The sequence below is a fragment of the Mangifera indica genome, chromosome 11, assembly GCF_011075055.1.
Source record: "Mangifera indica cultivar Alphonso chromosome 11, CATAS_Mindica_2.1, whole genome shotgun sequence".
NCBI lineage: Eukaryota > Viridiplantae > Streptophyta > Magnoliopsida > Sapindales > Anacardiaceae > Mangifera > Mangifera indica.
Window position 1 is genome coordinate 5,509,287 of NC_058147.1, and position 14,648 is coordinate 5,523,934.

The window sequence follows — 14,648 nt, forward strand, 5'->3', positions numbered from 1 at the left end:
TATATAATATTTTACCGGATCAGTCTGTGCATGATAGCCGGCCGTGCTCCATATAAAAAAAAAAAGGTTTGGGCCCTACGATCAACCCACCGCCCTTGACTTGTCTTATATGTCTAATAGTATATACGAAAAAGGAGAAGGTGACGTAAAAATTGCAGGATGAGCACCAGATTCAAAGTTTCAACTTCCAAACCCAGAAGATAAATAGGCAAGGCCTCTCTCTCAGTACCTGCACACGCAACGAAACGCAACCCATCGTGTCCTCGAAGATCGGGTGTTTTCTTTCCCCACTCTCCACCCCGATCCTCGCCGCCTTTCCCTCCATTTATCTCCAAACACACTTTCAAATCTCCTCTCTCTCTCTCCCTGAACGAACCTTTCGTATATATTCCTTTTCCAGGTATGTTTGATTCGATCTTAGCCTTTCATTTGATTTTTAGTTTTTATTTTTTAATTTCGATTCGCTCTCTCTTTCTCATTGCGCGCCGTTTTCCGGCTCTGCATTATGAGAATGAAGCGTCAGATTTTTAATATTGGCTGTTATTTCACTTCTAGGGTTTCGTTTTTGATCTCTTTATAGTGGGCTTATGAGTCTTTTATGTACGATTATTTTACCATTTTAGGTTTAGTTGTGTTTTGACATTTTTTGGCGTCGTTTAAGCGGGTGGAATCTGGTTGTATGGATTACAACTAAAAGTGAAACAATTGTAATTTGTGAGTATATATGTTTTTTTTCTTTTGACATAAAATTATATTGAATTTAGAAGTTAATCTGAGATCATACTATTTCCGTGATTTGATTGGAAGATTTTATTCTGAGTTCCATCATATAATTCTCAGAAAGTTTTTAACTTTTATTTAATATGAACTTAAATTACTAATGTCCGCAAATATGAGCCCTAAAGTTGGTTTGAATAATGGGTAGGCTTAGTGGTAATTGTGCTCTATAATTGTTAGTTGCCTGTTTGGTGAAGGCTGCTGTAAAGGAACAGGAGCAATTTGAATTACATATTTTCAATGACTACCACCCATCTCATTGGACGAATTGATAGGATTTTTGAATTATGGAACAATTCAGATTTTGCTTCCCATGACTGCTTTGACTGACGGTAACAAGTGACTTTTCACTAGGCACGGTTTCTGAGTTTCATCTGCCCAATTATTTTTATATTCCTCTAATCTTAAAAGCTGTTGAAGTTTGTAATGAAGGCTTTCTTCAGATTTTTAATTTTTCAATTTGAGAAATCGATCTATGTTGAAACTTCTTTTACATGAAATCATTGGATTTTAAACGTTTTATCAAGTATTAACAAATAATTTATTGGTTATTGGATGTATTTTGGACTTTTATGCCTCCACTAAAAAAAATTGTGTTAAAGTTGAAACCTCCAAAATACATCCACTAATCAATAAATTTCTTGGTTTGTTCTGTGATGAATTTGGTACTACAGTATCGTTGTGCTCTCCAAGTGTACTTCGAATAATTTGTTATGCAGGTTAACCATGCTTTTGTATCAATAGCCCCTTATTTCACTGGCACATAAGAGGTCAGGTCATCAAAAGTTTTTTGGCCATTTCATGGGCAAATGCCAGCCAGTACAGCAAGGGGGAGGGTTAGGGTAGAGGGGTTGTAGGCTGAGGTAAGGATATTATCTGATAAGCTGATATAATAATTTGAAGAAATTAAATCGTTTTAAATTATTAACCAGTTGCATCTTTCCATGAAAAACCATCATCATGTGATAAGCTTTCATTCCAGTTTTACTGGGCAAATAGTTCTTTAATGTGGTCTGTTGAATGGATCACTTTCCTGATTCTTTTAGAGGGTGATATCTTCTATTTAAAAACTCTATGTTCATATTTTTACCATGCATGGCTGGGTGATCTCCAAAATTTTTTTATGTTTCTTGTGATGGAAGAGGTAGTAGCAGCACCACTGCCAGTACCACAAATTGGACAAATTGATGTAAAATCCTGTTTTGTTATCCCAAATTCTAGGAAGGAAGTATTGACATAAGCATACAAAACTGCCTGTCAATATCCCAGTAAAATTGGTTCTGACTCTCTTCTATGATGGATATGCCTGTGAGTTTGCAGCATTTGTACCACTGTAAAATCAACATAATAATCCCATACTTGTACCTATACCTGTGCACTTCCTTTGGTGAATTGGTAAAAGGTTTCTTCATTTTTTTGAATTCTGCATAGCATTCTGATTTAGTCTGCAATAATATAATGTTTTGTTTTTCCTGATAGTTACATTAATAAGGTATGACGTGTCCAATATGACTGTTATTTAAGCAATCTAGTACATTCTGGAGCTCAAATTCAGGTTAAAGGCATTAGCATCACTCAGTCTGAATGCTAGTTCAAATTCGTTTTACTCACTGGATTTGAATTTGAACAGCATAGACTTACTGATGTCATAGCTAAATTTAAGATGATTATGTATTGTAAACCATTTATATTAGAATGATCTAATCCATTCCTTCTCCCCCTACCCCATCTCTCTCATTGGTGTTTCAGGTAAAATTTGTGAATGGCTAAAGTGAACAAGTTGCTATGCAAATCTGATTCACGCCATCACAGAGTTGCACCATATCCATTGTCAACTTACCCTAAGAAGGCTCGTAAAGAGGGTCACAGAAAGATGTCACATTCCAAAGCTTTGGAGAAGAAAGATTGGGAAGGTGCAACCTGCCCAGTGTGTCTCGAGTTTCCTCACAATGCTGTGCTCCTACTGTGTTCCTCATACCACAAGGGATGCCGACCTTACATGTGTGCTACTAGCCAACGATTTTCCAATTGTCTTGACCAATACAAGAAAACGTATACAAAAGTGTCATCGACGGAACAGGGGCAGCAACTGATTGGGTTGGTGGAGAATTCCAGTTTTGGTTTGGATGCAAGGCATGCCAATGAAAAGACTGAAGTTCCAGAGCTCCTATGTCCTCTCTGTCGTGGGCAAGTGAAGGGTTGGACAGTGGTGGAACCAGCTCGTAAATATCTTAATGGAAAGAAGAGAACATGCATGCAAAATAAGTGTTCTTTTGTTGGAACTTATAAGGAGCTTAGGAAGCATGTTAAGGCAAAGCACCCATTGGCACGACCTCGAGCAGTGGATCCTGTACTTGAAGAAAAATGGAAGAAGCTTGAATGTGAGAGAGAGCGAAATGATGTGATTAGCACAATAACGTCTTCAACGCCTGGAGCAATGGTACTGGGAGATTATGTGATTGAGCCAGGGTATCATGGCATTTATAGTGATTATGATTCAGATGATTCTTTGGATGGTGGCTACTTTCCTATGGAGTCATTTGATCAAGGACAGAACCGGGGCCTCCACTGGCAAGGTAGATATCGCATGGATTATGACTCATCAGAGGAGGATTTTGGGATGCGTTATGCTTACAGACGTCTTATTCCCAGGATAGTGGTGGGACAGTCAAGGAGGCAATGGAGGCATAGAGGAGGTAATGGTAGGTGATAATGGAAGTTGATCATTTCTGTTTCATATTTTCTGGATGGAAAGAGCAAGTATAAACCAGGCAGAATTTCTACAGTTGGGAAATAATGTAATTAAACTAAAATAGCCAAGTGACTTGAACAGATTTTTGGATAGTAACATAACCGAGGATTTGCCGGTTAGATTTAGAACTGAAGCATTGTAGTGTAGGGGACAGTTTCCTCGTAGTCATTGCTGTATGCATACGCTCTCATGTCATCATGCATAGTGGTAATTTGATCTTAAGATAAAAACAATATAAGCATTCTTTCATATTTTGTGTTTTTGAAATTTGCCTTGGATGTTCGTTTCACTGTGTTAGGTGTATGATCAACCCGATTATGCATTTGTTACAGCTTCAATAAAACTCAAGAAAGAATTGTTTGTCAATTGGACCTGCTATTCCTTCACGTGGAAGACGTTGGTTAAGATGTGATTCAGCTCACCAGTACTAGTTATTATCTTAGAATTTCGTGCGATAAGGCAGGCTACTTGATTTGTTGTAGCTCCGTTTTAAACATTAAAGCCTTATTTATATGGAGTTCTCAGCAAAATTTGCTGTATTCAAATTCCTCTTCTCGAACTAGGGCATATGTACTATGAATCAGGTGATGTGTCGGGATGGCAACGGGAGGGATGGGATGGCGTGGGAAGGGGATCTTATTCTTCGTTCTTATTATAGGGATGACAAGAATTCTACGTTTCTTTCTTACGAAAAAAAATCATCTCTTCACCTTCATGGGAAAAAATTTTCTTTTTCTATTATTTATATACAATATAAATATATTAAATAATAAAATTAAGTAAAATTAAAGTCAATTTACTATTTCAAATATTATAAATACCATATATTTAATATATATTTATCATTTTAATATATATAACAAAATTTTAAATAAATCTAAAAAATATAAATAATTTAAAACTATAAAGATATATTATTATTTTAAATAAATATATTAATATAAAATAATTGAGATAGGTACAGAGCTTAAAAATGACATATATATTTTAGTCTTTGCTCGTCCTTAATTATAGAGATTTTTTTTTCTCTCTATTCTTTTTTCATTTTTAACAAAAAAATTTCTCAAATGTTGAAGACCCTAAATTTCAGCCGAAATTCTCATCTCTAGTGATATGACATACATGATTGACCTGTCAAATGTCCAACACAGAACTGTGATTGAAAAGTTGTGCTTGGTTTAAGGGGTGGATTACAGCAGTGCCCGAGTTTACAATATAGGTTGGTTTGAATGGGAAAAGGTTCAAATTCAGCTGGAGTGACAGCAGTTCCAGTTCGGAGAGGAAAGTTTGAAGCTCAAGTGTCTCGCTGCTGTCTCTCAAACCCAACGAAACTAGGCATATGGATTTCTGGAGATTTGTTCGCAGATAAGAATGGTATATATTACGTTCATTCAAGTGTTGTGTGAACCTAGTAGCCACTTTAGAATTTTCAGTTGTTTGTAAAGTATGAAAGAATTAACACCGTTCCAATTTTTGGAAATTATAAGTTTCCTAGCGTCAGCTCTAGAAAAATGGAGAATCATCTTTTTTTAATTTTCAAAGACTCCCAAAAAGGCTATTAACTATTTTCTATGCAAAATCCATAGTATAAAATATCAAAGTTTTAATTATTTATTAGGCCAAAACGCTTATTCCCACACAAGGTATAGAGCAAATCTAAACTTTGATTCACTAATTTTTAAAAATTTAAATACCCACATGTCTATTAAATTTTATTGTTATTATTAAGGATAAAATCTTCATTTAGAGATCTTGTTTACAGAAACAATTTATCTTTACAATTTCTCTCTAATCACATATTTTTCAGGTTTAAAAACTGACTCCCCCCCCCCCCTAAAATCACAATCGTCGCCGAGGCTTCTGAAAAATCTCAATTTCAACTTTCTGCATATTCTGGTGATCTTTTCTAGCCAACTCCTCTACTAAAAGACGGTGCCTCCCTTCCCCTTCGATGTCAGCCCAACCTCTCTTTTCAGTAGAGTCTCTTTCCCTCGATGCGGTAGCTCTCCTTGTCGTTGCACAACTTTCATCCTTCGCCAACGAGCACGTCACACGCTCTCCTTTCCAGTAATTGCGTGCGTCTCTTCATCGGCTCTTGAGATCTTTGGGTGCGTTCTCTCAATGTGCTTTCATCGACGATAAAAACAAAGACGTCGACTGGGAGAGAAATGGAAGGGAGATGGATGCCAATAGGTTGGATTAGGTAGAGAAGACGCTAGAAACGGAGGTAGGAGGTCATCGATGACAATTTGGAAACTAAATCGATAGTAGGGTGAAACTGATATTTTTTAGAAAGCTAGGGGGTGACTGTGAATAAAAAAATATAAATATTGCAAACCTTATAGTTAAGGAAAAATGTAAGTTTTTAATCTGAAAAATATGAGGTTATGAGAGAATTATGAATTTTCACAACTAAAATAAAAAAATGAGATAAATTTTTTCTTTAAATAAAATATTTAAATAATGATTTTATTCTTAACAATAACAATAAAATTTAATAAATGAGTGGATATTTAGATTTTCAAAAATTAACGGATAAAAATATGAGTTTGCTATAAGCCTTGGGGGGCAATAAGTCTTGTGGCTTATTTATTATTACCAGCTTAATCAGGAATAAGGGATGAAAAGTTACTCTTACTGTTCTCATTGGCATAATCTTTTGATGCCAATTAAAATTTATTTTTATTTTATTTTATTTTTTTCTAAGAAATTTATCATATGATACATAATATATAATGTAGAAAATTAAAATTTTAATATTAGATTTAATAATCGTGGTATAACATTCGATCCTACAGGAAAGTGCCCTCATGTCAGTATGTGAAAGAGATAAATTTAAAACAATAAAACTATGTGTACCCATTTTGGGTATATAAATGTGTAAATATTTATATATATTATTATGTGATTGAATGATTTTGAATTAAGAATAAAACAATAATCAATCATATCAATTGTTATAGTAGACAATTGATCCGATTAAAAATTCCCGCAAATTAAGTTGGCCTGTATGATGAATCAACGGAATATGCTTATAGTGATTGAATCGAAGTGCGTTGGGCCGAGTCAGGCTCATTCATTACCAGCATGTGGATAGTAGTGGGCCTCATTTGTGGCCCAATAAGGCAAGTGAGTGTGCATTACGTTTACATCCTCTCGTCTCATCTTAGTTTCGCAGTGGGTATCCTTTCTTTTCCCCTCAGAGAAAGAGGATAAGTTTTGTTTGGCTGCCGAGAAAATGGCTCAAACGCTTGCAATGCCTGTAGCGCCCGCACTCTCCGTTATCTGCAACGGACGTAACTACAAATCTCTGTCCATCTCTCTCCCACTTTCAAAGCAACCTCAGGTTATTACGCCTTTTCGTCCATTTACTTTATTATTTTTCTCAGTTAATCAAATTATATTCGTTTAACACCATTGACTGTTATTTTATGTCTCTTGCTTGTATCTGAACTTTCAATTACTTAGGCATCTTTTATTGATTTAGTACTTATCATTTCTTAGGTTTTCAATTAAAAGTAACCAGGGTTTATGTTATTAATTACAAATTAAATTATATTTATGTCATGTTATACTGCTTTAGGTTCAGTTTCCAAGTTTAAGCATTCGTTGTGCCCGTGTTGGAGGTGTAGAGATTCCTAACAACAAGCGAATTGAGTACTCACTCCAGTACATTCATGGAATTGGACGCACCCGAGCTCGCCAAATCCTTAATGATGTTAACATGGAAAATAAAATCACCAAAGACTTTTCTGAGGATGAACTCATTGTCATTCGTGATGAAGTCTCCAAGTACATGATCGAAGGAGATTTGGTATTAATTTATTTTCCCATTATAATTCATTTTAGTGGTCCTTTTGGTGTTGTGTTTTGGTTTTTTAGAAGTTTGGTTTTTGGGTTTTACAGAGGCGGTTCAATGCACTAGCTATTAGGAGATTGAAGGAGATTCAATGCTACCGAGGAATGAGACACATTATGGGATTGCCTTGTAGAGGGCAGCGTACTAAGAACAATTGCCGTACCCTGAAGGGTAAGAGAGTTGCTATAGCTGGGAAAAAGAAAGCTCCCCGTTGATTGAACAGTTTGTGCTACTTTAATTAATTGTAGATTATGAGTGTTGTAATTGAATTTGAATTTCAATGATTTTTGGTACAAGTTTAGTTGATTTTTAGTACAACTTTGGGTTAATTGAATAGTGTGATATAGATTATGTTTTACATTGAGTTTTGCCTTGGTTGACGAGTTAATTGTTATTTTCAGTTAAATTGTTGTTTACAAAATGTTCTTTTTTGAATACTTTGTTTAAGTTGCCAAGCCCTTTACCCTAAAGCATGGTTAACTTTGTCTGAATTTCATAGAATTTCCTTGAAATTTGATACAAGTATGCATCAATTGAGTGCTTAAGTGATCTCTTTGTCAACTGGGGATTTTTCAATATGTCTTAACATAGAACTCCACCCAAATGATGAACGCTCCTGAATTTTTGTTCTCCCATTCCCATCAGATGATCTCTGATTGTGTGCCTATCCCCTTTAGATGCTCTCTGATTCAGTTTATCCTGAATTCTCGTGCTCAAAGCCTTTTCATGGCTTCCTTCTATATTTGGTTTTTTTTTTTTCAGTAGCTTCTTACCCCTTTTTCGCTTGATATATGTTCTTTAATTGGCTAATTACAGATTATCCTTGATTAGTGGATACCTTAGAATAGGTTTTTTTTTTTCTATAATATTATACATACAAGTAATAATAGCAAACAAAAGTTGAAGAGTTAGATGATTCAGTCATTTTGCTGTAAATGATTATGTTCTTTTATTTCATGTCTTAGTATCGTTTGTTTAGTCTTTTTCTTTCTGTTTTTTGTTCTTTCCTTGATTCTACAACAGTACTCATCCTTTACAGAAATTAGATGTTTGTCAATGTGTGAAATACCTCTAATCGAACTCTATTCTTTTTGTTTCCAAGCAGAGTCACCAACACAAAGAAGAATAACTGAAAAAACTAATCCTAATTGAAGCAGGGATATTGGAATGCCTATTAGTTCTTGAACTTTGTTAGTGTGAAGAAATCATAGTTGGTCAAATAGTATTTCGCAAATAATGTACAGAAAATGCTTAATTCTTCAGTTCCCCATCTCGTTCGGAGTGACAAGAGTAATACAGTTGGCGTGATAAACATTTAGTCATTGTATCTACAATAAAACTATGCATATATAATTTTGGTATACGATTTGGATACACAAATGATGTGTCATCATTTGATCGGGTATTATTTTATCTTTAATTCAATCAAATAATGACATATTAACATTGGTCATCTGCATATAGCTTTACAAGAATTAACAAAGCAAATATTAACATTGGTCATCTGCATATAGCTCTACAAGAATTAACAAAGCAAATCAAAAGCGTAATGTTACAGTTTGCACGTTGCATGCATGAAGAGTATGTAGAGTTGCAAAGTTATGTGGTCATGCCACCTTTATTTAAGCAAATTTAGTCATGTTTTTGAATCCTTTGTTAGTTGTCAATTATTATACTGTTTTATTTTTCATTAAATTCAGTCAATAATTGTTCTTATGTAGGATGTATTTTCGATGCATGCTTCTGAGTGGGTTTATTGTTTCCGTCATTTTAGTAGTTAAGGTTGTTGATGTGCGCCTATGTAAAAAGGCTTTTGCAAATGAATAAAAGGGTCACTATTTTGCTCTGTTGTAAGCAATGAACTCAGAAGCAGGGGCAAGGTCATGGTCGTGGATCCGTGGAAGGAGATCATATCAGTTTGGTATCAAAGTCAAGCATGCCTAACGACTTGTAGAATTTTGACTTTACACTAATAGAAATAACATATTGCGAGTCTAAGCATAGGTTGGAATGTGTGATGAAACAGGCAGCCGAAATGTCTCTTTTCAAAGATAAAGATTCAACCAGTACGCTCATACCGACTCAAAAAAGCACAAAAGGGAGACGACAACTAGGAGATCACCCCTAGATTAACGAAAATTAATTTTTTTTTAATTTTGATGGCTCAAACGATCCCACTGTTTAGATTTTGTGTTTAATAGATTTTTTATTTCCGTAACACCTTATCAGAACATTAAGTTTACATTGCGACTTATTGTATGGAATGAGACACTCAATTATGGCTATACCGGCTCTGTAATTCTAATAGAAACTTAACAGAGGAAGAGTTGAATGATAACATTCTCAAAAGATGTAACACCTTGTGAGATTTTGCTTGTTGACCTGTGTAAAATTGAAACTAACAAGGACTTTATAGAAGTATCAGACATAATTTGATCGCTTGTTAGCCTAAGCAGGGACTCTTTCTGAAGCCCAAGAAGACATTTTTCTTGGTGGACTCAAGTAAAGTTTGCGGGGTTGGTGTGCAAGTCCAAAGTCCACCCAACCTAATGAAATAACTGGGTTGGCAAGGATCTTTGATAGCCAGTCAAGCCGAGAACCAAGCCTACGAGCAAAAGGACCAACCGAAGCCATGCGCAGGACTACCGACGACTTGGGCCGGGCCAATTTCATTCCTTGGGTGGATTAAACTAACCTATTTTATATTAAATATTAATTATACATTTTTAAAAATATTTTTCATCTTATAAAATACTGAATTCTTTTAAATTATCAAATTATAAAATTAATTATAGTAAAAATTTTTAAATAGATATGTTATTAACAATACACTTTGTTTTCTTTTATATTATTTATTAAAAAATATTTTTATTTAAAATATTAATAAATAAAATAAAATTATATAAAATTAAAACTATCTCAATAATATTTTAATTCATAATTTCTATTCTTTACCTTTCATAATATTATATTAGTTAAATATTTTATTTATTAAAAAACAAATAATATAAATATAAACAATTAAATATACCTTACAGACACGATTACCGCAGGGCAAATGCCCTCTTGCCATTTTCTCATGTAAATTCGTAAATGTGACCAGAACCAAGCCATGTTTATACTATTACTGCAGCTTAAACTTCAATACTTACATTACATGTACAGCTGACAAACACTAGACCAGGTCACACATTAACAAAGCCATGTTTCTACTTCACCCCAGACTTTTTGGTCATCAGAATCAATTAAATTCCGGGGAGATAATAGAAACAAGGGACTGAATCCTGCACTAGACTATAGACTAGACAAGACAATAATACTCAACAAACCAAACCCATTTTTCCACATCACCATCACTGGCCAACATAACCTGCTCGAAAATCCAAAACATCACGAACTACCTAAAAGCAAAAGCCAAGAAATAGTAGAGTTAAGCTAAACGCTCTTTTTCGCCATCATCAACTTCAATTTTCTCCGATTGACCGGCGGCGAAGCAGCAACACATGTTCGCCTGCCCACAAGCGTTGGCTTGCTATTATTTGAACCGTCACGTGGAGGTGCCAGGACAACAGGCAAGTAACCATTGGTGTGACAAGGGAACTTGGACCGCTCGAAGTGATTCATCAATGCTTCTTTGCCCTGACATCCCAAAGAATCCGTTTAAATTTTTGATTAAACATCATGCAGCAATCGGTTAAATGGATTAAAAGAGAAAATGTGGCACCTGGATCAGTGCACAGGTGATTTCGCAAATTTTCTTTCTAGTGCCAACACCAGGAACCTGACCCACCCATTCACGATTGTGAAAAGCTTTAGAGAACCGTACTGCGGCTGCTGCAGTAGTAAAATTTACAAACGCATACCCCAGGTTTGCCCGGAACCTTGACACAAATGAAAATTGCATTCAGATTAAGGCAACAAAATCGAGAAAATATATATAATAGCTAAGTCGAGAAGATTTTACCCGAAATCCATAGGCAGATAAACAAAATCGTACTCCGATTTACAGGGGTCCGAATGCAACTTAGCCCGAGAGTTTTCCTCCCGACAGTGCATGTCCAATATTCGTAGCAAGTCATGCCTCCTGCTCAAATCGACCGAAGCAAAGTAATTAAATCAAATGTAATGCGCATGTACATGGGTTACTACATATCCTTTTAAGTGCAAGAACCCAGACATATATTAGACAAAGTGTACAAGAATTTTTAGATTTAAGCCACGCCACTGATTGGTGCTGGTTCATTGACCATACGCCATTTTTGACAAACGTATAACCGTATGAGCACAAGGGCGATCAGGACATAAGCTTATGAGATGGTAATCATACAACAACCATGAATCTCTAGCAGAGCTTTTCACAGGAAAAAAGAGAAACAGTTTGCCAAATGAACATACAGAAGTACCATCCCAAGATAAGGGAGAAAACAGACGAGGGAATGATCATGAAAGTCATGCCCCGCAAGACACTAATAATCATGTTGAAACCTTGAATTAAAAGCCAACAGTCATCATAGCTAGATATGTAATGCGAATTTTCAGATCAAACAATCAGACACAAAGGAATTACTGAAACAGAAATCACATTAGAAGAAAATAAAACGAGAAAACTTTCGGTCGAGATGGTAGCACCAGCAGAAAAGTGGCCATATCAAATCAAAAGAAAAAGACCCATCAAAACAAAGGAAAAAGATCGTCTGAGGAGAAACGGAAAGAAATAAGCCTGGGAAACGAAAGAGCAGTCCTCTGTGCACAAACAAGGTACAAAAACTTGAGCACATTCGCTTATTCAAAATCAATCAATCAGATGGGAAAATATTATCGTTTGTGCGCAAAATAGCTCGTGCATAAATTTGCTGGGAATAAAATAGGCTAAAAAAGCGAACCCACTCAAACTGGTTAGGAATGTTTTTGATCATCAAGGACGTTTTCCCACCAAGCCTCAGTTCGTGGTCCATGGCAGTAGATCGAACACTAATAACTGCACCATCACCAATCTTTACACCATGCTTAGGTGCCCATTTCTTGGAAGGACCCTTTTTTGATCCCCTCGACCTCCGCGAAAAAACCCGCGATTTACATTTAACATTGTTGATATTCTCATTACAATCAAGAAAACCATACTTATTTGAAGGAAAATTCAGCTTCTCCTCGTGAACCCCCGTTCCACACCTACCGTTTTCGTCTCCAGTCACGAGGCATGATGTAAAACTTCCCTGCAGAAACGAGCATGTCTTGTATCTGTCATCTTTATGATGATAAAATGACCATATCGGGGGAGGATGATAAGTAACCACAGGAAGGTGTAAAAACCGACGCGTCATCACTGGTTCTACCGGATTCTGCAGGGACTGTTGAAAGGCCTCATTAGGAAAACAGAACATATATGGAAGCAAGTTGGGTTGAGCTTCAGGTATTTTTGGCGGTTGGAAGGGCGGTGCTTGCGGGTTCAAAGGTTTTTTGTTTGACGATTGTAGTGGAGTAGCCATTGATGGAATTTGGCACATGTTGGAGTGGAAACAGAGGAGAAAGTTTAAAAAGATACGCCCGACTACGAGAATAATAAGTGACGAGCACACAGACCTTAGAGAAAAAACCTGATGTAGATCAAGCACTTGCACAGAAGCCGAAGAAGCCTGGGATAAAACACGGGTGATTTAAGATATGATGAAATACTACAGTTAAAAAGACTATGATGAAGGCAAAGGCCAGAAGACTTGTTCCCACCCCTTGATAGGGAAATATTTAATCGCGTACTCTAATTTTTAAAAGGCCAAAGGACTATTTCACACCCAAAGAATGTTGTAATCTCAATTTTTCATCCGTCAACTATAAAAAAATTTATTTATCTATTTATAAATAATTAAAATTAACAGTTTAAAAAATAAAATTATTTTTTATCTATAATATTAAAAATAAATTAAAATTTAATCTAATTTTCTTCCCTAACTCATAAAAACTAATCATTTTTCCTTAAATCAAGTTTTAAAAAAAAGTATTTTCCTCCTAGGGTTTAGTGTTTAATCCCCAGTGTCAAATCTGATGTCATCACCGATGATGAAGCTTTCCAAAGGTATCACCATACTCTGACAGTCTCTCTTTTCTTCTTTAAAACGTCGATCGATCGAGACCTGGCTTGAAAAATCAAAGAGTTTGATTTGAACCAAAATTTTGTACAAAAGAATATCGTTTCCACCAATATATATTAAAACGACATCATTTTAATAACGAGTCAGTTAAAAGCTCGATTTGAACCAAACTTAAGCTTGACTCTTTTGAAACAAGCAAAGCTCAAACTCAAATTCAGTTTCATACAAATTGAGTCAAACTCGAGCTTAAATTTGGCTCGATTCAAATTTAATCCTACATAATATAATAAGTGTTTAAGATTAAAAAAAAACAAAATATAACAAATATACAATACAAAAAATACATATTATATAATATAATATAATCATTAATATAAATTAATATATTTTTTAAAAAATAATAATATAATAAAAATACATTAAAAAAAATTTTAAAATTGCTTGACATACTTTTTAAAATATGATATGGTAGATGTTAGAATATTCCCTAAAAACCAATCGTTTTAATTGGGTTTAAGGATTGCATATCTTGCATATACATTATTAATAAAAGAAGAGTTATGTCATACTTCACATGTTTTATATATCACTTTTATATCTATGTTGTAGTTGTATATTACATTCATATTAGCTACATGCATACGACATGTGAAAGAGCTCAATGAGTTTTAATAAGCGTCATCAAATCATTTCCTGCATAGGTAATCTATTTGGGCAATAGTATTGTATAGTAGGTGTGTGTTATATCACCACAGTATATCAATGGATGATATTAAACATGGTAGATATATATACGAGTAAACAATGAAATCATTTGATGGCTAGAGAACTGATCAAAAGTTATTATATTATATTGTTTATTGAACATGACTGCTGAACGATGATCACATGGGTATTAATATGTAGTCAATGATACATCGTAAATCATACTAGTGTATAGATCTTTTAACTTGAGATATCACAGTTGTACTTCGTTCCGGAATGTATGGTTTAACGGTGTATACCACGAGGCTGATCATGTTACGTTCAAAAGTCGCTTTAATCATATGTTGCTTGAGCGACAGGACAAGTAATGATCATACAGGGATTCGTCAGCTCGACCGCTCTCGAGTTCTCATACGAATATCTAGAAATATGAAAATTTAAGACACTGGCCAATATAAATAAAAGACCA

The 14,648-nt window shown here is 35.0% G+C and overlaps 3 protein-coding genes across 7 annotated transcripts; 2 read left to right on the top strand and 1 right to left on the bottom strand.

The window, feature by feature from the left end:
• The first annotated feature begins 128 nt into the window (after positions 1-128).
• LOC123229869 lies at positions 129-3,780 on the top strand. 4 transcript variants are annotated; one of them, XM_044655868.1, is made up of 3 exons: positions 129-400; positions 624-714; positions 2,527-3,780. In XM_044655868.1, the coding sequence occupies exon 3, from the start codon at positions 2,540-2,542 to the stop codon at positions 3,485-3,487; it is 948 nt and encodes a 315-aa protein (XP_044511803.1). In that variant the 5' UTR covers positions 129-400; positions 624-714; positions 2,527-2,539; the 3' UTR covers positions 3,488-3,780. The 4 variants fall into 4 exon arrangements, with proteins under 4 accessions (XP_044511803.1, XP_044511804.1, XP_044511801.1 ...); XM_044655869.1 differs by lacking the exon at positions 624-714 and adding an exon at positions 1,497-1,640; XM_044655866.1 differs by lacking the exon at positions 624-714 and having other exon boundaries at positions 130-400.
• Positions 3,781-6,684: 2,904 nt separating this feature from the next.
• On the top strand, positions 6,685-7,752 carry LOC123228937 (30S ribosomal protein S13, chloroplastic). Of its 2 annotated transcripts, none has more exons than XM_044654448.1 (3): positions 6,685-6,875; positions 7,119-7,343; positions 7,436-7,752. In XM_044654448.1, the coding sequence occupies exons 1-3, from the start codon at positions 6,768-6,770 to the stop codon at positions 7,601-7,603; spliced, it is 501 nt and encodes a 166-aa protein (XP_044510383.1). In that variant the 5' UTR covers positions 6,685-6,767; the 3' UTR covers positions 7,604-7,752. The 2 variants fall into 2 exon arrangements, with proteins under 2 accessions (XP_044510383.1, XP_044510382.1); XM_044654447.1 differs by having other exon boundaries at positions 6,686-6,875; positions 7,113-7,343.
• A 2,721-nt stretch (positions 7,753-10,473) lies between these two features.
• LOC123230200 (protein terminal ear1 homolog) lies at positions 10,474-13,019 on the bottom strand. The gene is made up of 4 exons (XM_044656360.1): positions 12,276-13,019; positions 11,353-11,472; positions 11,113-11,269; positions 10,474-11,027 (listed from the first exon to the last, which is right to left on the bottom strand). The coding sequence occupies exons 1-4, from the start codon at positions 12,890-12,892 to the stop codon at positions 10,824-10,826; spliced, it is 1,098 nt and encodes a 365-aa protein (XP_044512295.1). The 5' UTR covers positions 12,893-13,019; the 3' UTR covers positions 10,474-10,823.
• Positions 13,020-14,648: the final 1,629 nt, after the last annotated feature.

Excerpts from the sequence above, each read along its gene's own strand:
- LOC123228937 (XM_044654447.1), top strand. The coding sequence starts at position 6,768 with ATGGCTCAAACGCTTGCAATGCCTGTAGCGCCCGCACTCTCCGTTATC. Across the intron at positions 6,876-7,112 it reads CACTTTCAAAGCAACCTCAG|GTTCAGTTTCCAAGTTTAAG; the intron begins GTTATTACGCCT and ends ATACTGCTTTAG. Across the intron at positions 7,344-7,435 it reads ACATGATCGAAGGAGATTTG|AGGCGGTTCAATGCACTAGC; the intron begins GTATTAATTTAT and ends TGGGTTTTACAG.
- LOC123229869 (XM_044655868.1), top strand. The coding sequence starts at position 2,540 with ATGGCTAAAGTGAACAAGTTGCTATGCAAATCTGATTCACGCCATCAC.
- LOC123230200 (XM_044656360.1), bottom strand. The coding sequence starts at position 12,892 with ATGTGCCAAATTCCATCAATGGCTACTCCACTACAATCGTCAAACAAA. Across the intron at positions 11,473-12,275 it reads AACATTCCTAACCAGTTTGA|GAGGCATGACTTGCTACGAA; the intron begins GTGGGTTCGCTT and ends CGATTTGAGCAG. Across the intron at positions 11,028-11,112 it reads TCACCTGTGCACTGATCCAG|GGCAAAGAAGCATTGATGAA; the intron begins GTGCCACATTTT and ends TTGGGATGTCAG.